We start from the raw sequence: 23,756 nt of genomic DNA on the forward strand, positions 1-23,756 counted from the left end.
GCTAGACATTAACAGCAGCCTGTATGAGGGTCCAGGAATATAACATTAAAACTTTCAAAGGCCAGAGGCCATGGGATATTACCCGTTGATGAGTCAGTTTCAGGTTAACAATCATTTGCTGTGACTCTGATCAAAATCTGTTTTCACTTTGGCTATTAGTGCCTTTTGCAGGTATAACAAATTTCAATGGTTTTCTCCTTGTCATAAGTCAAGGTTGGGGAGACACCATCTGTTGTTTTTGTATTCCATTCATTGTAATCAATCTACACAATGAAAGAAGCGAGATTCCAGAAGAATGAAGGTTCAGTTTTGTCTTGTAATTATTGTTGGAAGTTTCCAGACCTGTAGCCAACTTGCAAATCATGTGATCCGTAGTAGCTATGTTTTTGGTCCCGCAAAGTCCATCTTTTTAAATAAGAAGAAAGTACGGTTTGATTTGAACAGTTTTTGATCTCTTTTATATCTTATGGACGTGACAAAAGCTGAGTCGTTTTTGGGACATTGAAGTCATTAAGCAAGTTACTGGGCGAAATTCTCCGCAACGGCCAACGCCGGCGTGAAACTCCTCGCCCCCTATTTCTCCCCCCCCCCCCCCTCCCAGGGGGCTAGGAGTGGCGTTGCGGGGATCTCGGTCGCCGGGCCTTGACGCTGACGTCAAGGCAGCGCGCCGAGAATGACGCGGCCGGTGGCGCCTAAGTGACGCCAGCCGTGCATGCGCAGGTTGGCTGGCGTCATGCGCGGTTGCCGTCTTCCCCTCCGCTGCCCCGCAACACGTGGCGGCTTGATCTTGCGGGGCGGCGGAGGGGAACGAGTGCGTCTCTTAGAGATGCAGGCCCGACGATCGGTGGGCACCGATCGCGGGCCAGTCCCCTCCCTCGCACAGCCGTGGTGCTCGATCCCCTCTCCGCCCCCCACAGGCCCCAAACTTACCTTTCGCGCGATGTTCACGCCGGCAGCGACCAGGTGTGGTTGCCGCCAGCGTGAACAGGGGGGGTAGGAGAATCGCTGGGTGTGCCAGAGCGGCCCGCCCGCGATTCTCCCACCCGGCCTGGGCAGCAAAGAATCGCGCCCATTGAGTCCAATGGGGATGTAACTTAGCAGTAACGCCGCTGGACTGGTAATCCAAAGTCTTGGACAAATGCTTCAGAGAACTAAGTATGAATCCCACAAGGACAGTAGAAAATTTCATTTCAATTAATTAAATCAACCTGGGGTGAAAACATAATCTCAGTAATGATGGTCATGAAATCACTGGATTATTGTAAAAACACATTTGATGTCCTTTAGTGATGGAAATCTGCCATCTGGGGCAGATTGTAACTCAAAACTGCAAAACAATGTGCTTGGCTCTCAGTTGCCACATGAACTGATCTCGCAAGCCACTCGATTGTGCAAAATTGCTATAGATGAGTCAAATAAAATTAAAACCGGATGGACCACCTTACATTGACCTCAGCACCCTGAAACAACAAAGGCATATTCTTCCCAGTTCACCCTACAAAGTGCACCTCACTAACATTTGGGAGGCTTCTGCCAAGGTTGGGCAAGCCAAAATTAGCAACCTGACAGGCAATATCCCAAACTCATTCCCAGTGCAAGACAGAGCCATTAGAGGTGGCAGCCCAGTGATATCCAGCCAGGAGGGAGCGACACTGGGTGTCCTCAATTTTGACTGCGGGCCAACATGGGGATCTGATCAAACATGCTGAAGGGAATACCATCGACAGCCTTCCCTCAGTTCTTGAATCAATACTCCTCCATGTTGAGTATCATTTGGTAGAAGCACTGGCTGAGCTAACTGAGTCCTGAAGGCCATATCTGACAGTGGCAGATGGTGAGAGAGCCAATAAGGAGGATTTGCAGGAGTTTCCCAGGGTAGTGACCGCGGCCCAATCATCCTAGCTGCTTCGTCAAATACAAATTCTCCATTATAAGGTCTAAAGTGAAGATGTTCACTGATGATTCCATAGTTTTCAGTACCAATCATAATCTCCCAGATCCTGAAACAGTCTATACCCACACGTAGCAAGTCCTGAACAGTGTTCAGGCTTGGGCTAATATACGGTAACATTTGCGCTGCACAAGTGCCAGGCAATGACCATCTCTAAAGAGGGAGTATCTAACCTTCTTCTATTGACGTGTAATAGCCTCACCATTACTAAATCTCCCACCATCAACATCCTGAAGTTTACCATTGACCAAAACTGAACTGGACTAACCATATAAGTACTGCAGCTACACAAACAGGTCAGAGTCAGGGAATTTTACAGTGAGTGACTCACCTCCTGACTCCCTTGAGCCTGCCCACCACCTACAAGGCACAAGTCAGGAGTCTGGTGGAATACTCTCCAGTTACCTGGATGAATGCAGGTTCAGCAACACTCAAGAAGCTTGACATTATCCAGAACAAAGCAACCCATCACCTTAAACATTTACACCCTCCATCATTGGCATGTTGTGACAGCAATGGGTGCAATATACAAGGTGCACTGCAACAACTTGCCAAGGCTTCTTCAACACACTTTCCAAACCTTTGACCTTTACCACCTGGAAGAACAAGATCGTAATCGACGATCGGGCGGAGAATCCCTTCCAACGGCGAAATCGGGGGTGGCGCCGGGTTGACGGAGATTTCTATCCTCCGTCCCCTCCGAAACAGCGGCATTGCGTCGCGCGCCGCGCACCGTTGGAACAGCATTGCCACATCACCTGAAGGCCCTCCCCTGATGCTCTGCAACTGATGGGCTGAGCTCCCGACCGCTTGGGGGGGGGGGGGGGGGGGGGTCTCAGCGGTCAGGAACCCAGCATGGCGGCTGCGGACCGTGTCCAGCGCTGCTGCAGTCAGCCAGGAGCCGTGCTGCTGGTGCCGGCGGGGGTGAGGGCCTTCCGCGAGGGCTGGTGGGGGGTGGCCAGGGGGACATTATTTGGCAGGTCGTCACCATGCGCATGCCATCAGTGGCCATAGAGGGTAGAATAACCTGGTATCATCCTCAAAGAATCCCTACAGTGCAGAAAGAGCCCATTCGGCCATCTGAGTCTGCACCGACCCTCTGAAAGAGCACCCTAATCCCACACTATCCCCGTATCCCCATCTAGGACCAAAGTTTGGACTGTGGGAGGAACCCGGAGGAAACCCACGCAGACACGGGGAGAAAGTGCAAACTCCACACAGTCACATGAGGTCGGAATCAAGCCCGGGTGCCTGCCGCTGTGAGGCAGCAGTGCTAACCACTGTGCCGCCCTGACCCTGTCGTTGAGTCCACTGTGCTCATTTCAATAAACACGTAAAATAAATAAATTAAAATCATAATCATAAGCATGTGCGTTTTGATAATCAAAGCGTGTGCGTTTTGATGGGCATTTCATTTTGGTCTGTATTGCATGAAGCGTTTTATAAACTGTTTTGAAGTGGTAGAGAGTCCTTTTCATAGTGACAAAGGGCACCACAAGAATAATAGCCTGCATTCATATACAACATTCAACGCAGCCCCATTGGAGAGAATAGGTAGATTCTCCTGAAAGCTAAAAATTGATATTGCCACAGCATGAGTTATTAGGCAATCCCAGAGTCCATGAAAAAGGGATTAGCAATAGTAACAAACAAATACAAAAGAGTGGACCACAAGGCATAGAAGCAAGCATTCCATTTAGGAGAAGGGGGAGGCCATTTTTCCCTGCAGCCTGGCTGATATGAAACCTAACTCTATATGCCTGCCACTGCCCATATCCCTTATTGTCTTGGTTACTGACATGTCCCTAAGACATGAAAGTAATACTGAACTTTGTAAATCAAATTTTATTTATTTTTGCTTCTTTAAAAATGAACTTTGCTGATCCAAAAGATGACTGTCACAAGTCTGGAATTGTAAAATGACTACGATGGCATTATAGGGATTGCACTCGAGATAGCCCTTGACATGTTGCCCATGGAATCTCAAAAGGGAACCATTGAAAGGAACCGGATGTAATTAGCATATTTAGAAGCTTGCCCGTCTAGCAGAGATCTAGGGTCTTTAAGACAATAATTACCAGGAACCGTGTAATAAGTATGGATAATAACTGATTCATGTCATGTCATGTCATGGCACCAGGCTCCACAAACCCCAACGCTGACACACCGCTTCCTCCATGTGCAGTGTGTGAATGGCAGAACTATGTCTCTTCCACCTCGCACACTGATGACTCAGTAATGCTGTTGTCGTTTCAGGTGCAGGCCCATCCCCCTCTAACACCCCCTCCCCCATCAATGGAAGGCTGCCCCACCCCCCACACCAACACTCAGGCCTTCCATGTGTACCAGCATTCTCTAGTTATGAGGATGCCATTGGCTGAATGCATGCGAGGGTCTGTCCACCTCGTCAAGAGGTCATGAAACACACAAGGTCCCCTGATCTCTGAGGAGGCGGTCGCAGCTGATCACTCCATTAAGTGGCAGGTCGCGCTCGGCTCTCTGTCAACAGGAGTCAGCCATTTCACGCAGGTTAAGATGAGCATCACTGCAGGCTATCATCATTTTTCTGCAGCATCTGGTCAGCCGATTTAGAGCCCTTCCCATGAATGGAGCGACTGTTTGATGACCTCCCATAGGCCCCGCTGTAGTGAAAAGAAGTGAGACTCAATGTTGGGAGAGGTCTTCACACCCAGGGCCTAGTTATCACCAAACAGAGAATCAGTGAGGGTATCCCGAGCCCAGCGCCCCATGCAGGTCCTGGCCATCGCACGAGGACCTTCCTCTGCCTCTTCCACGGGTTACCCCTCTTTGACGCTCCTCCATCTCCACCTGGTCCAGCTGCTCTCCCCACTGCAGTGCCAAATTGTGCAGAGCACAGCAGCCACAATGATTGCAGGATTGGAGCTTTTATTGGAGGGCTCTCCCTGACCAACCCAGGCAGCAGAACTGCTTCTTGAACAGTCTATTGCCTGCTTGACCAGCACATGTGTAGATGCTTCAGCCTCATTGTAGCAAGTCTCTGCGGGTGTTTATAGCCTCCACACTGGGGTCATCAGTAACCTCCTGAGTGGGTACCCATTGTCCTCGAGGAGCCTTCCCTCCAGCCACTGCTTTCCCTCAGAATGGCTGGGATCTGCGAGCACCCCAAGATGTAACTATCATTCACATTCGCCCTGTAACAAGCACACTCATGCATGATGCGCAACGCGTGGTCTTAGCTGAACATTGAGGGAGTGGTATCCCTTGTGGTTCAAAAATAACAACTCAGGCACCGTGGGGAATGCAGAGGCATGTGGGTGCAATTGATGACACCTGGGGCATGCCTGCTGTGTGGGTGAAGCCCATGGCCGTGACGTCCCAGCTCGCTTTGCCCCAGTCCAAGTTGGTGCACATGTGGGCCCTTGCGAATAGTTCATCTGTGACCTTCTGAATGTACTTGTGCACGACTGTCTGGGAAATGCCACCCAGGTCACCCATGGAGCCCTGAAATGAGCCACTGACATAGAAGTTCAGAGCGGCAGTGACTTTCAGGGCCGCAAGCTATGGTTGACCTCTCAGTCCATGTGCCAACGCTTGCATCACACAGTACAGGAGGTCAGCTGTCCCCCGGGACAAATGCAGTCTTCTCTGGCACTGGACCTCTGACATCCGGAGGTGGGAGGTTCTATGTCAGAGCTTTCATGGCCGGTGGTGTCTCCTCGAAGTCTCTGCCATCTGTGACACTGCTCCCGGAAGATGAATGGGCCTTGGTTCCTCCTCTTCAGGGTGATGATCCTGACCCCATGTGGCAGGCATATCGATGTCGCTGTTGCTGATTGATCACAATCAATAGAATTGCCAGCTTGACTGGCTGTATGATTCTCCAGAATCAAAAACTGAAAGTAAGAGAACATAAAAGTGAGCGATGGGGAGGCCTGACAATGCCCTGACCCACAGTTCTCTGAGGATCTGGGACATCTACCTATGTCCATCCTCTGTTGTGTTCCGTGGTTCCCCCGATCATGAAGAGACACACACACAATGCATATATGTTCAACCAGAATGATTATTTATTGTTAAACACGTGGGAGGGTAACTAACAGATCTGTAGACAAACAAAGTTATTCAAGTTCCTGGGGAGCTGCAATAAGTGCGACTGTCCTACTATCCGTCCTACTACCAACATCAGTGACATGATGTATGTCTGGCGCCACCCACTGGCAGGAGGTCATACCTGTGATTACATTCATTGATGAACAGCTTTATATAGATATGCATGTATGTATATAACCACATCCCCTATTTGAGCATCTTTCTGCTGAGTCTCACTCCCTCCCCTTTCACACAATAGCCTCATCACAACAGTTGTCTCTCTCAACTCCACCTGAATGAAGCACTTCAACCCTTGAGAGCCTCAGCAGTCTGAGTGCACCCCTCACCCGCACCATGGGTGAGGAGTGAGTGCAGTAGAGTGTATTCAATGGACTGGTGTTCTAACCTCATGGGAGAACAAGACACTGCCCCGAACGTCCCTTGAATGTGGTGATTAATGAGCAACTTCACTGCTTGAGAATCAAAGCTGTCCATGTAGAGCAGCTAAATCAGCATTGCGACAATCCAGATGTTCCTGTGTTCCCTCTTCAGGGCGGATTCAGATAGGAAGGTGAGCCAGTTTTATCATATTCATAGAATCATAGAATATATGGCACAGAGACAGGCCCTTCAGCCCAAACTGGTCCATATTAACCAAAAAGCCCATCTAAGCTAACCCAATTTGCCTGCATTTAGCTCATATCCTTCCAATAATAATAATAGTCTTTATTAGTGTCACAAGTAGCCTTACATTAACACTGTAATGAAGTTACTGTGAAAACCACTAGTCGCCACACTCCGGTGCCTGTTCGGGTACACAGAGGGAGAATTCAGAATGTCCACTTCACCTAACAAGCACATCTTTTGGGACTTTTGGGAGGAAACTGGAGCACCCGAAGGAAATCCACACAGACACGGGGAGAATGTGCAGACTCCGCACAGACAGTGACCCAAGCCGGGAATTGAACCTGGGACCCTGGCGCTGTGAAGCAACAGTGCTAAGCACCGTGTTACCGTGTCGCCCTCAAACCTTTCCTATCCATGTATCTGTCCAAATGCCTTAACGAAATATTGATATAGAATGCATGTCAATTGATCTTATTGTTGGGGACTGGTAGCTCATTAATCACACGCCGTGTCTGGAATTATATTGGCTTGTTGGTCCCCAGTGCTTCAAATTAAACATTTCATCCTTGTAATTAAAGCTTTCATGCTCTGAACACCGTTCTCTATTGCTGCAACCACTTAGACTATGGTTCCCCATCCCAAACATAATACTCCCCTGACTCTAGCCTTTTTTGGGGGTCCCGTTCCCCGGTGCCCTGTCCATGGTGGTTGCGCCCCCTCAGCCATCTAGTTCTCATGCTTTTGAATTCCTTTCCTTAACATCTCCAACTCTCTTTCACCCTTTAAGACCCCCTAAATCATATATCTCTGATGAAGCTTTTTCTCACTTACTTATGAATTAGGAACAGGAGTAGGCCACTCAAGTCCTCATGCCTGCTCGACCATTCAATAACCCCACATTCCCAACTACCCTCGATAACCTTTCACCCCCTTGTTAATCAAGAATATATCTAGTTCAGCCTTAAAAATACTGCTGTCTTAAATGTACGACCCCTTATTTTTAAGCAGTTCTAGATCCTAGTTCTAGATTCTCCCACAAGTGAAAACATCCTCTCCACATCCACCCTGTCAATTCTCCTCAGAATTTCATCAAGTCAACTCTTACTCTTCAAACTCAGCGGATACAAGCCTAGCCCTTCAACCTTTCCTCATAAGACAACTTATCCTCATAACCCTTCCATGACTTTGTGTCAATTTTGGTCTGATAACATTGTCGTGAAGTGCCTTGAACATTTTGCTATGCTAAAGGCTCTATATAAATTCAAGTCATTGTTAGATTTTCAATGGAAGGTACTGGCCACTATAAAAGTGTACTCAATAGTATAGTTTAAAGTAACTTTAAATATGAAGTTAGGAGGCAGCCTTACAGCAGGCTGTAAACAGCTGGAAAAACTGTCCAAAATCACAATTATCTTGGCAGAAATGGGTTAAACAGAGTGCAAAATTCACCACAATAAAATTTCATTCTTCCAGTAATTTCTTAACCTATCACTGCTGCAAGCTGCATTGTCGGCTGGATTCTCCGGTCCCCCAGCTCCGTGTTTCTTGGTGGAGCGCTGTTTGCTGGCAGCGGCATTCTCTACTCCCACAGCTTGTCAATGGGACTTCCGAAAGCAAAACCCACGGGGCGGGGGTGCACTGCCAGCGGGAACAGAGAATCCCAAAGGCCGGAGATTTCCAGCCGTAATTTAATTTTTTTCCCCATCACATTAGATATAGTTGAATGGCAGAGACATAGAACCTTATGTTATGACATAGCCATGTCCACATCGCTTTCAGTTTAACATTGTGCTTTCACATACTGGACATAAACTTCCTCTCAGTGAGTACTGGCTGAGGTGAGAACGCTGGTGTGTAGCTCTCCAGCTGCACAGCCTTGTTTTACCTCCAGATTTTACTGCAAATCTAGGGTGTGGTTTACACCGTCACTCTGGCCCTCCCCCGCAAATATCGTGGCTCCCAACCCCATAATCATCGGGGCGCCCTACCGCCTCCCCTCCAACAACCATTGGATGCTCCCCCTCCACAAGCATTGAGCCCTTCCACAACAATCATCTGCTCTCCCCCCTCACCCTATAAGCCTCGGGTCACCTCCCCCACCATTGGGGCACCCCCCACCCTAAAGCATCAGGGCACGCACACCCCCACCATATATAAGGGGTACCCACCCCAATGGGCTCCCCAGAAGGCCTGCCCCTGGCATTGCCAGGCAGGCACTTCGACCCTGACACTGCCAGGTTGGCACTGCCTGCCCAGGCATGTCCCTCTCCCCCTTGGGGCTATATTTGCCCTTGCACACCCGGTGGGTTCCCCTCGACTGCTTCAAATTTTTAAATAGCTGTTGTGAACCACGTCAGCTTGGAATGTGTATTCCGTGAGGGGGGAACATATTGTGGGGAAGCCCTATTATGAGATGCAAATTTATTAACATTTATTGAAATGGAATCATGTGTGAGGGACATGGAAAAGAGACCTCGCCGGCGAGAATCTCATTTCCCGACTGTCGCCCACATCGCTGTTTACGTGGACGGCGAACACGAGCTCAAAACTGCCCTTACTGTAACATTCGGAACTGTCATTGAGCTAATTGAACAATAACTTATAGAGTGTCTTTAATGTAGAAACATTGTCCCGAAACACATCCAGCCCTGTGTGACTGTGCCCTATGTCCTCTAGTTCTGGCCTTTTTCTCATCCTCTATTCTCTCCCTCTATTTATGGCCACTTCATCATTTGTAATTTTGGCCCTATACTGTCCCGCTGCCTCTCTCGCCACCTTTAAAGTCCTCCTCAAAACCTATATTTCAATCTGCTTTTTAGATAGCATGCTTTGTCTTTCCCTCACTTCTCCGTCTCTCATCACGTCCATCATGATGAAGTAGTTTGGGATGTCAATTGCACATGTGGAGTTGGCGATGTTTGGTTTTAACAGTGTAAAAATGTTCCGTTATCCACATTCTGACTTGATACTAAACACAGTTTTGTTTGGCATTAATCTATGCCGGCCTCGGTCCTTTAATGCGATGAGCGGAGTTAGAACAAAATAGACACCACAAGAGAATTCAGACACTTTGGTGTGCACATCAGTTTCTTGATTAGAGTATTGTATGAGCAATAAATAACCTTATCCCCTTGGTGCCATATTTGCCCCCCAAGTTGAACTTCTGACCACATGTTTGCTCCATCCACAACTTCCACTCTTGCAGCAACACCCACCTCTGCCGTATGCCTCAGCTCACCTTCTGCTAAAAGTCTTGTCCATGCCTTTGTTGCCACAAGATGTAACTATCTGGCACTTTTGGCTGTCCTCCCAATTTTCAGATTCCATCCAAACTTTCCTGCTCGTATCTTACCTCGCATTGCATTTTGCTCACCCATCAACATATTCTGGCTGATCTCCGTTGGTTTTGGTCCAGCAATGCCTCCGTTTTAAAATTCTCATCCCTGTTCTCGAAGCTCTATCTCTTTAACCTCTTCCAGCCCCACAAACCTCGGAGATTTCAACACTCCTCCAATTCGGGTCACTTGCACAGCCCCAATTTTAGTTGCTCCGCGATTGACAGACATGTCTTTAAGCAGCCTAGGCTCTAAGCTCTGAAGTTCTTCCGTCTTTCAACCTCTCTCTGCTCGTTTAAACCCTTATCTCTTTGATCAAATGTTTTGTCAGCTGTCCTAATATCTCCTTATGTGGCTCAGTGCCAAATTTTGTTTGATAGTGCTCCTGCGGTGGGTTACTATGGTAAAGGTGCTGGGGCCTAATAGTGTATTGGGTATGTTACTGGACTAATGATCCAGAGAATGAGAGATCAGGTGCCACCTTAGCAGTTCCAGATATTTGCAATTAGCTTTAAGAAATCTGGAAATAAAAGGACAGCTTGAGTGACTATGAAGCTGCTATGTTATCCCAACTGACCGTATTCAACACAGAACTGTAGCAAGGGCCTGGTTGGGTTCATATAATATTCATAGCAAGCCAGTGCTTCGTGAAGTGTGAAATATAAACTAGCTCTGTGACCAATTATTAAAATATTATCCAGAATCAGTTAGCTTGTGTAGGCAGACACTATGTGGATGGATTTTCAATTGGTTTGAGATGGGTTCAATGCTGTGAAAAGTATGAAAGTCTTGCAAGGCAACCTATTTACCTTACAGGGGTATATACTAAATTTCCTTCTACGTTCCCAAGCACCCCACGTGCAGTGGGATGCTTTGAATGGTATTCAACTTTTCCGTGTTGACAATAGTGACAGCTATTTTGTGTAGATCAAGTTCTTGCAAAATGCAAATAAATGAAAGATCAATTATGATATTCAATGGAAAAGTCCTGTCAGCAAGGAGAATTTTCATTTACATTCCAAATAGCGCTGTAAAATCTTTAGCACCTGTCTGAAAACAGGATTTGGGTATTAGTTTAATGTCACATCTCATCCCGTAGCACCACAACTTGTGCTTCCTTTCTTTTCCTCTTCTTCTTTCGCATATTTATCCCTCAATCAATATCACTCTAACAGATTACCTGGTGAGCATCACTGTGCAAAGTTTGGCTACTGCTGTTTCCCACATTACAATGTTTACTACACTTAGCATGTCAGCTATGGTTCAACTGGTAATATGCTTGTCTGTGTGACACGAGGTTCTGGATTCAAGTCTGGCGCCAGGACTTCAGCATAGAAATCAAGGCTGGCGCTCCGATGCGGCACTGAGGATGCACAGCACTGTCTGAGATGCTGTCGTTTGAATGAGATGTTAAACTGTGGTCTCCTCTGCCGTCTTAGGTGACTGGCAACTAGATTGAAGAAGAGTGTCCTGGCCAATATCTATCCCTTAACTAACATCACAAAAATAGATTACCTGGTTATCATCACATCGATGCTTTCGGGATCTTGCTGTGTGCAAATTGGCTGCTCCGTCTCCTGCATTCCAACAGTGATTGCATTTGACAAAAGTACATCATTGGCTGGAAAGCACCTATGCGACATTCAGTGACCATGAAAGCCACTGTAGAAACGTAAGTCATTCTTTGACTAAGATTTTTTTCCTTTTTCTCTATCACACTGCTTTCCTTTTTTTGAAGACGGAGCCGGAATTGACAGAAGAAACGAACGTGGACCGAATAGCAGAGCCTCGGACTGCCACCCGAGCGAGACAGGCCAAAGGACACTCGGAATCTTCCACCCTCAGCTCGCAACCGTCGATTGACGAAGTCAGGCAGCATATGCATCAGCTGCTGGAGGAAGCATTTAGCTTGGCCTCTGCTGGCCGAGTCGCTCACGGCCGTCACCAGCTGCACTATGCCACAGGTCAGCCGTTACCCTACACGGAGCTGGTGACCAGTGCCCCAGGAACCATGAGCAGATCGAGGGCTGGACTCCAGTGGGTTCCTGCATATGGACAGGATATGTGCCAATATAGTTTGCCCAGACCAGTGAGTACTGCATCTTCTTCAAGCATCGCATTATGGAACATAGCAACAAGGAACACAAGAAGACCATTCAGCCCCTCATACCTATTCCATCATTCAATGAGATCATGGCTGATTTATATTTTAATTATATTTACCCACTTTGGTTGCATACATTTTTATACCCTTGCCTCAGAAAAGCCTACTAACATTAGATTTCAATTCATTAATTGGGATTTATTTATTTTTATGGGTGAGAGTTCACACTTCGGCCTTTGTGAGGCAAAATGATTTCAAGCTTCTCTCCTGAACGGCCTGACTCTCATTTTAAGACAATATCTCCTTATCCAGGCCAGAAACTATGGCTTCCGTCCAAATTGACTGCCTGATGACCAGAAAGTAAGCTCATGGGTTCAGGGCCTGTTGAGAGGGTCTCACCAGACTTTTATCGCTCATCGCACTTCCCATCTGGTGCATGGGGCCACCGCCTCCCTATTGAATCCCAGCCAAGGAATTAATAGAGAAACCGAGATTCCTCTATTTCCTCCGGAGGAGGAATGCAAAGCAAGGAAGCATAACCTTAAAATTGGAGCCCGACCATTCAGGATTGATGTCAGGAGGAACTTCTTCACACAAAGAAGGACAAAGTCTGGACCTCTCTCCCTCAAAAAGCTGCTGAGGCTGGGGTTCAATTAAACAGTTCAAAACTGATTTCTTTGTAGGTAACAATATTAAGGATTGCAGAACTGAGGTGGATTAATGGAGTTCTGATGTAGCTCAGCCATGATCAGATTGAATAGTGAAATCAGCTTGAGGGACTGAGTGGTCTCCATTCATTCCTGTGGAAGGTATTGATTCTAGGAGATCTTAAGTTTAGAATCACAACTGTGCGCTGAATGAAGGGCTGAAAAATAATCAGTAAACCAGCTCTTAACTTCATTGATTCCTACAACGTAAATGTGAAAAAGAAAACCGGTATGGATTTTACTCCCCTGGGAATTGTTAAATAATTAAATGTTATTTTCTTCAATGAACCACCGTCAACATAATGCAAATTAACAGGTGTCAATAAAACACTTGGAATTTAGTCTTTTAAATGGGTCCTTATATCCTAACAAGGTCTCATGAAGCCTGCGGATCATTATATTTTATACATAATATATATACATGGTGCATCTAATGTATTAAAATGTCCCAGGTCACAACACAAAGTTATGAAGCAAAATTAGACACTGAGCCATATAAGGCAATGTTAAGGCTGATGGTGGTGAGCTTGGTCAGTGAGTACGTTTGAAGGAGAATCGTAAAGCAAGAAAGCCATGCGGAGAAGTTTAGAGAGGGAACTCCTGAGCTCAGGGACTAGGCAAGTGAAGCATGTTTTTGTGACACTTGCGTTTAATAATATTTGTTGGAATAATAATAACACGTCATTTCTTTCAATAAGTGACTCTTTCAACAATCAGCACAGAGGTCTCCCAAAATGTCGTCATATTTTCCGGAAGTAGTTAACATGGAAAGCTTTGGAAAGCCCTCCTTGGAACTGCATGTCCTTTGAAATTTATTATTTAGATTTATTACTGCCTAATCTTGCGAGATATCACAATCTGAATCCCGCCCATTGTGACATTTAAAAGAGGCATCCCGGTCTCTCCCTACACTGAGTTCTGGCGAGCGGAGCCCCTTAGTGCAGGAAACGGTACTAAGTGCGGCCTTGTAGGGGAGTTCACCACTGAGGCCCCGAATCAAACCAGGTGCCTGGTAGATAGCGTGGTGTTTTTCGGGACTGCCATGCTGGGAAGCACACGGCTAAACACGCTCGTCCCCAGACTCTATTCCGATTCGGTTAGATCGAGTCTGATATAAAAAAACAAAAATTTTCCACTAACCTGCACTTCCAGTAATAATTCTTGCACCCTCCCTCCAGTGGTGGTGCTATAGCGCCTCGAAGAACCTCAGAGAAGCTTCAGACCTTAAACTATCTGCGCTTCCCAAATTAGCACTTGATTCGTTATTTAACTGTAATTAATGTAAAATCAATATTATATAAGGATGGTGTTAGAACATGGTAAGGCACCTAATTACATTTTGACCCAAGATCTGCACAAAACTATCCTTATACAATAATCGAGGAAAGGCCCTCGTCAACCAACTTGGTTGGGGGACATTTAATGGGGGCGGGGGGGGGGGGGGGGGAGGGGAGCGCATTAGTTGCAGAACTACTTGACCACACATACCACAACCAAAACCATGGTTTCATGTCGTTCTGTTCAGAGTGAAGCTTTTGTCCTTAATTATGAGGCCGGTTGCCTAGACTTTGTTTTGTTATGCTCTTGACGTAGCATAAGCTGCTTCCTTGATGTGCACGCTGATAAAGGAAGGTTCAGACTTGGAGATAGCTTTAACACATTTATTAAACTGTTAACAATTCTCCTACTTGGATTCGACTCTCCTGTTAATCCTGCTATAGCTACTCAGACTGACAAATCAGTCTGCTACAATCCACTTGGTGGGTGTGATGTGTTTCAAATCAACCCTGTGTACTCACTGAGTGTCTCCACTGGAAAGAGGAAGATCATGTGTGCTGTGTCCTTTTTATATGGGTTGGTGTAATGCCCCCCTGTGGTGGTGTCACCTCTGTGTGTGTTGTGAATGTCCATTGGTCGTGTCCTAACTTACTGACCTATTGGTTGAATGTCTGTGTGTCATGTCTCTGATGCTCCCTCTAGTGTCTATCTAGTCTGCGTGTATTTACATTAACCACTTGTGTATTTACAGTGATGCATATGACCACATCCTCCTTTTTGTCGTGTTACATATTTTCTGTACAGTGTTAAAGAAAATTGAACAAAAACAGGTAGATAAGTGATGCTATGTACAAGTCATGATAACAGCGATCATCAAATCATATGTATGAGTCTAAAATTCATTAATTATTATGGTCAAGTGTCTTTCTTGTTTGGTTGGTGAGTTGGTGATGTTGACGGTGGCATGTCCTTGTGTACGCCGTCAGTGTCCCTGTGCGTAAGGAACCAAGAAGTGGTCAAATCACTTTGTTGTCTGATTTGGAGTCTTTTTTTCTTCCGATGCTTGTGGTAGCGATGTATGCAATCTGTGTCGTCCTGCCATGGTATGTCACTATACTGAGCTGAGCAGTAACAGTGTCCCTCATGGGCAGAGTTGTACCATGTCGTACCAGTCGTTGTTCCATTGGTGTTGTTTTTGTCGTGCCTGTTGTCGACGTTGTTGCCGCTGGTATGCTTCTTTTTATTGTCTTTGAGGTGGTTTACATAGGTTGTGTTGTTGTGTTGGATGATCCTGTTGTTGTGTCTGCTGCGCTCAAGGACCACACTCTGTGGATAATATGAGTCCTTCACACAGTTACTCGTGTCAGCGTGCTTTGTGGCATTGGCTGTTTCCTTGAGCATGCCCTCACTGAGTTCGCAGCGCTCCCTGTCTGGAGTCATGTCCGGCTTACTTGAATCGGCTTTGGCTTGTCGATTCTCCCCGTCTGGAGTCTGGTCTGGTTCACCTGAGTCAGTTTTGGTTTCTTGCCACTTCCCGTCTGGAGTCATTTCAGGTTCACTTGCATCTTCTGAGGTTTCTTGATGCTCCATGTCTGGAGTCAAAACGTTCAGGAATGCATTTTCTTGTTGAGAGGCTCGAGTGAATGAGGTTTGAAGTAATGTGGTGTCACTGGAGTCACCAGTAGTCTCACTGTGATTGTCAAGTGCCTCTGTACACACTAGCTGAGGTCTGTCACATTGCACATTTGGTATGGGAAGTGGGATGCCGTTGCCACTTGTCTCACATACAGTGGGTAGAGCCTCAGTATGTTCTTGTCGTTCACTTGAGCTGGGCAGACTGTCAGAGTCTTCTTCTCAAACAATCTGTATGGACTGTCATAGTCGCTTTGTTGTTCACTGGAGCGTGGTAGACTGTCATAGTCTTCTTCTTGTGCACTTGAGCATGGCAGACTGTCATGGTCTTTCTGTTGTTAACTTGAGCGTGGCAGACTTGCATCGTCTGCTGCTGGTTTCTCAGAGGAGGTTGCTAGACCCTCATAGTCTTGTTCATGCAAGGACTGCGCTTTGGAGTCTTGCATTCCTTCCATCGTGGAGTCCGTCCACGAGCTCTCTGTGGAGGCTTGTGTCACTCAAGTCACTTCTTGTTCATGCAAAGACTGCGCTCTGGAGTCTTGCGTTGCTTCTATCATGGAGACTTGTGACACTGAAGTCACTTTCTGTGTGGAGACGTGCAGTTGTCTTGCTGTGGAGTCTTTCATCGCTTTCTGTGTTGAGGCTGGGACCCTTTGTGGTGCGTGGACCACTCTCTGTGTGCAGTCGGGGACTCTTTGTGGTGCATGGACCACTCTCTGTGTGGCAGCAGGCCGCTATCTGTGGATTTGTACCGCTCTCTGTCTCTTGGCATCAGGCCGCAGCATAATCCTGCACTCACGAGTCGTGTTGTCATATATGCTGGGCTGAAGATTCCCCAATCCGAAGAACCCGTCGTCTGGGTCGTCAATGTACAACACGTCTAGTTGCGGTTCGGATTTGGTACTGGAGTAACCACCTCCCAAGGTGAAATCTTCGCCTGAGTCGTTATCTTCCAAGACCATATCATCACATTTTGTGTCGGAGCTGGCATTGGGCTCGCGATATTCAAAGAAGAATTCAAAGTCTGAGTTATAGTCTTCAAGGACTGTATCATCTCTTTGGGTCGTGCTATCTGCTTGTTGCAGGGTTCTGTGGAGGTTACCTTCAGCTACTGGTCGAATTGCAGGCATTGTGCTGTCGTTCCAGGTGAAAGAATCGGGTTTTACGGCTTTAAATTTTTTTTTTTGTGTTTTGGGACATTTCCCCTTTAAGTGGGCGTGGTCCGGGGCCTCTGACGCCACGAAGCGTGTGATGTAGGTCGTAGGAAGCGATTGGGCATACTTAGATCGCTGTTCCTTTACTTGGGGCCTTTTCTCTCCACTGCACATGTGCAGCACCTTTACCAAGGTGGCCGCCAATCAAAACTGCAGTTTTCTGCTGCAAGCCTACCTCGTGGTGAGTTTTGGCGCCTCTTTTACCGTTTTTCTTGTATGTCCCTCGCAGAATTCTTGGAATTTGTCCAGGACTGCCTGGAAATCGCTCTTGTTTTGCCCCTTTGCGTATTTGAAGGTCTGGAAGATTTCAGCTGCTTCTGGACCTGCGATGGTAAGTAGAGGCTTTATTTTCTCTGCTTCCGCCACGCCGTCAAGGTCGGACGCTAGCAGGTAGATCTCAAATCTCTGCCTGAACCAACGCCAGTTTTCACTGAGATTGCCTTGGTACCTGAGCTGCTGTGGAACCAGAATCCCGAACATCATCTTGCCTGGGTGCCATTGCTGTTTGCTGAGTTGTAACTATATGGATTGAAACAGGTCACTCCTGGGTACCATGTTTTGTTATGCTCTTGATGTAGCATAAGCTGCTTCCTTGATGTGCACGCTGACAAAGGAAGGTTCAGACTTGGAGATAGCTTTAGCACATTTAATAAACTGTTGAAAATTCTCCGACTTGGATTCGACTCTCCTGTTAATCCTGCTATAGCTACTCAGACTGACGAACCAGTCTGCTACAATCCACATGGTGGGTGTGATGTGTTTCAAATCAACCCTGTGTACTCACTGAGTGTCTCCACTGGAAAGAGGAAGATCATGTGTGCTGTGTCCTTTTATATGGGTTGGTGTAATGCCCTCCTGTGGTGGTGTCACCTCTGTGTGCGTTGTGAATGCCCATTGGTCGTGTCCTATCTTACTGGCCTATTGGTTGAATGTCTGTGTATCATGTCTCTGGTGTTCCCTCTAGTGTCTATCTAGTCTACGTGTATTTACATTAACCCCTTGTGTATTTACAGTGATGCATATCACCACAGACTTGTCTTGCATTCCTCATGACTTTAAAAGGTTAGGTGATGGTCAAGTCAAGGAAATGGTAAATTAATTGAATAGAGAAGAAACAGAGAAGCCATTTCCTCTGGTAAAGGGTACTCTCTTAAAACTGGAGCTAGTTTGTTCAGGAGTAAAAGCACTTCTTCACACAAAGTTTGGAGGACATTTTGAAATTTTCTCCCGCCAAAGATTGTGGATGCTGGACATCAATGAAATTTTCAAGACTTAGGGCCACAGATTTCTATTGGATGAGGGCTTCAGGGATCTGGATCAAATGCAGATTAGTCATGGTCCGATTGAAATTTGGAACAGGCTCTAGGGTGTGGAAATATGGAATGGTCTCCTGCTGTTCCTATGTTCCAGGCAAAGTGAATGTGAACAGAATGAGAAATTGATATGAATTTAGTAAACGTCAGTTGAAGGAGCTAGGAAAGTTATTGCTAAGATTTGTTTGGATGCCATGGTTCACCACTTTCATTCTCTTTCTAGGCTTACAGATATTCTCAGCTTCCAGAAATGTCTGTCGGATCCCCACCCCCGGTTCCTCCCAGAAATGCCCCAGCAGCAGTTACATCCCTCAGACGGTAATGCATTGAGTCCTTTATTAACCCATAATGCATTGCATTTATGTAGTGCGTTTAATGTAATAAAACATTTCAGAGCGCTTGGTGGGAGCGCTATTAACAAAATTTGACACTGAACCACGTGATATTTGAGAATATGAATAAAAGTTTGAACATAGAGCTAGGTTTTCAGGAATTTCTTAAAGGAGGAAGTCAAGGCGGAGAGGGGGTGAAGTTGGGGAGGAAATTGAAGAGCTTAGAACTTCAACAGCTGAATAATGAAAGTTTGGGATGGACAATGAGTGCAGAGATCTCAGGAACAAAGAACAAGAACAAAGAAAAGTACAGCACAGGAACAGGCCCTTTGGCTCTCCAAGCCTGTGCCGACTGTGCTGCCCGTCTAAACTAAAATCTTCCACACTTTCGGGGTCCGTATCCCTCTATTCCCATCCTATTCATGTATTTGTCAAGATGCCCCTTAAACGTCACTATTGTCCCTGCTTCCACCACCTCCTCAGGCAGCGAGTTCCAGGCACCGACTACCCTCTGTGTAAAAAACTTGCCTCGTACATCTCCTCTAAACCTTGCCCCTCGCACCTTAAACCTATGCCCCCTAGTGATTGCCCCTCTACCCTGGGAAAAATCCTCTGACTATCCACTTTGTCCATGCCCCATATAATTTTGTAGACCTCTATCAGGTCGCCCTTCAACCTCCGTAATTCCAGTGAGAACAAGCTGAGTTTATTCAACCTCTCCTTATAGCTAATGCCCTCCATACCAGGCAACATCCTGGTAAATCTCTTCTGCACCCTCTCTGAAGCCTCCACATCATTCTGGTAGTGTGGCGACCAGAATTGAACACTATACTCCAAGTGTGGCCTAACTAAGGTTTTATACAGCTCCAACATGCCTTGCCAATTTTTATACTCAATGCCCCAGCCAATGAAGGCAAGCATGCTGTATGCCTTCTTGACTGCCTTCTCCACCCGTGTTGCCCCTTTCAGTGACCTGTGGACCTGTACACCTAGATCTCTCTGACTGAAAATGCTCTTGAGGGTTCTACCATTCACTGTATATTCCCTACCTGCATTAGACCTTCCAAAATACATTGCCTCACATTTGTCCAGATTAAACTCCATCTGCCATCTCTCCACCCAAGTCTCCAAACGATCTAAATCCTGCTGTATCCTCTTCTCAGTCCTCATCACTATCCGCTATTCCATCAACCTTTGTGTCATCCGCAAACTTTCTAATCAGACCAGTTACATTTTCCTCCAAATCATTTATATATACTACGAACAGCAAAGGTCCCAACACTGATCCCTGCGGAACACCACTAGTCACAGCCCTCCAATCAGAAAATCACCCCTCCATTGCTACTCTCTGCCTTCTATGACCTAGCCAGTTCTGTATCCATCTTGCCAGCTGGCCCCTGATCCCATGTGACTTTACCTTTTGTACCAGTTTGCCATGAGGGACCTTGTCAAAGGCCTTACTGAAGTCCATATAGACACCATCCACTGACCTGCCTGCATCAATCATCTTTGTGACCTCCTCGAAAAACTCTAAGTTAGTGAGATACGACCTCCCCTTCACAAAACAGTGCTGCCTCTCACTAATACGCCCATTTGCTTCCAAATGGGAGTAGATTCTGCCTCGAAGAATTCTCTCCAGTAATTTCCCTACCACTGACGTGAGGCTCACAGGCCTGTAGTTCCCTGGATTATCCTTGCTACCCTTCTTAAACAAAGGAACAACATTGGCTATTCTCCAGTCCTCCGGGACATCACCTTTCTGACAAGGCCTCGGCAATTTCCTCTCTAGCCTCCTTTAGCACAGTGCTAAATCGCTGGTTTTGAAAGCAGACCAAGGCAGGCCAGCAGCACGGTTCAATTCCTGTACCAGCCTCCCTGGACAGGCGCCAGAATGTGGCGACTAGGGGCTTTTCACAGTAACTTCATTTGAAGCCTACTTGTGACAATAAGCGATTTTCATTTCATTTTCATTTCAGTATTCTGGGGTCGATCCCATCGGGCCCTGGGGACTTATCTACCTTAATATTTTTCAAGACGCCCAACACCTCGACTTTTTGGATCTCAACGTGATCCAAGCTATCTACACACCCTTCTCTTCTCCAGACTCAACATCCACCAATTCCTTCTCTGGTGAGGCACCGGAGTGAAGGAGATTACAGAATCGTGGAATCCCTACTATGCAGAAGGAGGTCATTCAGCCCATTGTGTCTGCACCAATCCCCTGAAAGAGCATTCCATCCAGGTCCAGTCTCTCACCCTATTGCCATAACCCCGTAACCGAAACTGCACATCCCTGAACACTGAGGGGCAATTTAACATGGCCAATTCCCCCTAACCTGCACATCTTTGGACTGTGGCAGGAAACCGGACACCCGGAGGAAACCCACGCAGACACTGGGTGAAGGTGCAAATTCCACACACACAGTCACCCAAGGCTGGAATCGAGCCGGGGCCCCTGGTGTTGTGAAGCAGCAGTGCTAACCACTGTGCCATCGTGCTGCGATAGGGTCCAAAGTTACGGAGGGATTTATAAACAAGGATGAGAATTTTAAATATGAGGCACTATCAGCTAACGTTGGTCAGTGAGGACAGCTGGTGAGGAGCGAAGTGGATTTGGTATGACTCAGCATGTGGACAGTAGAGTTTTGAATGATCTCAGGTTTCTGCATGTTACGAGGTGAGAATCTGGCTAGTGGAGCGTTGAAAAAGTCAAACCTATGGGCATAATTTTACTGGCCCCTGGGTAACAGGCTGAGGGTTGAGAGGGGGTGGGGGCTGCTAAAATAGCAGGGGACCACATCATGACAGGCCCTGTTGCAGTTGGTGAACTTTTCCAGTGGTGGGTTTGTGTGACGGATTTAAGGAAGCGGGCAACCAATTAACATACTGAGAGGCCATTTTATTGGGCGACTGGCATTTTGCCGATGGTGGTGCAAGCCCCAACTTCATGGAGAGGCCGCAGCTTAATGGACGTGACCTCTATGTGGCAGGCCGGGGTGCCATTTAGCCCAAGGATGGCACCCATATCTATGAAAGGCAGTTCCCAAGGCCCCAACAATTCTCCCAGAGGAGTTTCCCCGATGTTAGGTGGTTGCCTGAATACTACTTCATTTTTATTCAATTACATGGAGGTGCTCATCTCCCTGTGATGTTGCAGAGAATTAAGAGCTGCCAGCCCTCTGATTGGGAAGACAGGATCAGGAGCCCACTGGCCATCCTTTATTTATTTTTCTTTATTCTTTCATGGGATGTGGGTGTTGCTGAAAAGGCCAGCATTTGTTGTACAAACCTAATTGAACTGAGTAGCCTCTTAGGTTGAGAGGGCAGTTAAGAGTCAACCACATTCTTGTCACTAGCTTTAAAAAAAAAAATCTTGATTTATTAACTGAATTCAAAATTCAGCTGCCATGGTGAGATTTGAACCCATGTCCTCAAAGAATGAACCTGGATGTCTGGATTAATAATCCAGTGTCATTATGACTATGTCGTCATCTCTCCGCCACCATCAGCCCCACAGTTGGATGGCGATCCGTCAAGTGGCTAAATAGGAAGCTGCCTGTGGTAAAATCACCGAGCCGGTCCCACTGCTCGCAAGTGCTGGCTCGGGTCTCACTTTTAATCGAAAGCCAAAAATCCGGGTTAAAATAGAACATAGAACATAGAACAGTACAGCACAGAACAGGCCCTTCGGCCCTCGATGTTGTGCCGAGCAACGATCGCCCTACTCAAACCCACGTATCCACCCTATACCCGTAACCCAACAACCCCCCCCCCCCCCCCTACTTTTTTTTAGGACACTACGGGCAATTTATCATGGCCAATCCACCTAACCCGCACATCTTTGGACTGTGGGAGGAAACCGGAGCACCCGGAGGAAACCCACGCACACACGGGGAGGACGTGCAGACTCCGCACATACAGTGACCCAGCCGGGAACCGAACCTGGGACCCTGGAGCTGTGAAGCATTTATGCTAACCACCATGCTACCGTGCTGCCCTAAATTAAGTCCTATATATTAATATGAAATGTAATCATTAAAAATAAGATACAGCAGCCCTCCCCTTTTAGAACAGTTGGAGAACCCAGCTGCACGGCTAAAGTAGTCTGGTTTTACCTGATCTGGAATGGCTGGGAATGAGGTTTGTGGGTGTGTGGTGGGAGTAGCAGGGGTTTGAGGGCCAACGCAGTTGGACTCAGAACCTCATGGTTAAGGAGGCGCAAATCAGCCAGAGTTCCCACTCCTGGGGCGGGATTCTCCGACCCCACGCAGGGTCGGAGAATTGGCGGGAAGCGGCGTCATTTCCGCTCCCGCAGGTTTCGTAATTCTCCCGCCGGAAAAAAACCGGCGTTGTGCAAATCCCGTCGGCGGCCTGTGAAAACAGCTGGCGCCGGCGGGATTTCATTTTATTTGCACTGACCTGAAATCTCCGGCCCGGATGGGCCGAAGTCCCGCCGACGTGGCCACGGGTCACGTCGGCGCAAATCAGAGTTGATTTAAAACGGCGTCAACCATTGATGATGGTTGACGCCGTTCAGTGTCGGGGGTGGGTTGAGGCATTGGGGGGGGAGGGGGGGGGTGGGTTGCGGCCATCGGGGGGTTGCGGCCATCGGGGGAGTGGGTAGCGGCCATCGGGGGGCTGGGTTGCGGCCATCGGGGGAGTGGGTTGCGGCCATCGGGGGGCTGGGTTGCGGCCATCGGGGGAGTGGGTTGCGGCCATCGGGGGAGTGGGTTGCGGCCATCGGGGGAGTGGGTAGCGGCCATCGGGGGAGTGGGTAGCGGCCATCGGGGGAGTGGGTTGCAGCATCGGGGGAGTGGGTAGCGGCCATCGGGGGAGTGGGTAGCGGCCATCGGGGGAGTGGGTAGCGGCCATCGGGGGAGTGGGTTGCAGCATCGGGGGAGTGGGTAGCGGCCATCGGGGGAGTGGGTTGCAGCATCGGGGGAGTGGGTAGCGGCCATCGGGGGAGTGGGTTGCAGCATCGGGGGAGTGGGTAGCGGCCATCGGGGGAGTGGGTAGCGGCCATCGGGGGAGTGGGTAGCGGCCATCGGTGGAGTGGGTTGCAGCATCGGGGGAGTGGGTTGCGGCCATCGGGGGGGTGGGTTGCGGCATCGGGGGGGTTTGGGGGCAGCGGCGGGCAGAGAGGGGGGGGCGACGGTGCGTTGGCCCCGGGCATCCGTCGCCCCCCCCCCTCT

The 23,756-nt window shown here is 47.7% G+C and overlaps 1 protein-coding gene across 1 annotated transcript in view; it reads left to right on the forward strand.

Moving 5' to 3' along the window:
- Positions 1-23,756, forward strand: part of kiaa1549la (KIAA1549-like a) — a 335,236-nt gene that overhangs the window by 270,985 nt on the left and 40,495 nt on the right. The window contains exons 17-18 of the mRNA XM_038807890.1: positions 11,723-12,073; positions 18,456-18,550. Of these exons, the coding sequence (XP_038663818.1) occupies positions 11,723-12,073; positions 18,456-18,550 (446 nt within the window). The remainder of the gene's footprint in view (positions 1-11,722; positions 12,074-18,455; positions 18,551-23,756) is intronic.

The sequence above is a fragment of the Scyliorhinus canicula genome, chromosome 9 (genome assembly GCF_902713615.1).
Source record: "Scyliorhinus canicula chromosome 9, sScyCan1.1, whole genome shotgun sequence".
NCBI lineage: Eukaryota > Metazoa > Chordata > Chondrichthyes > Carcharhiniformes > Scyliorhinidae > Scyliorhinus > Scyliorhinus canicula.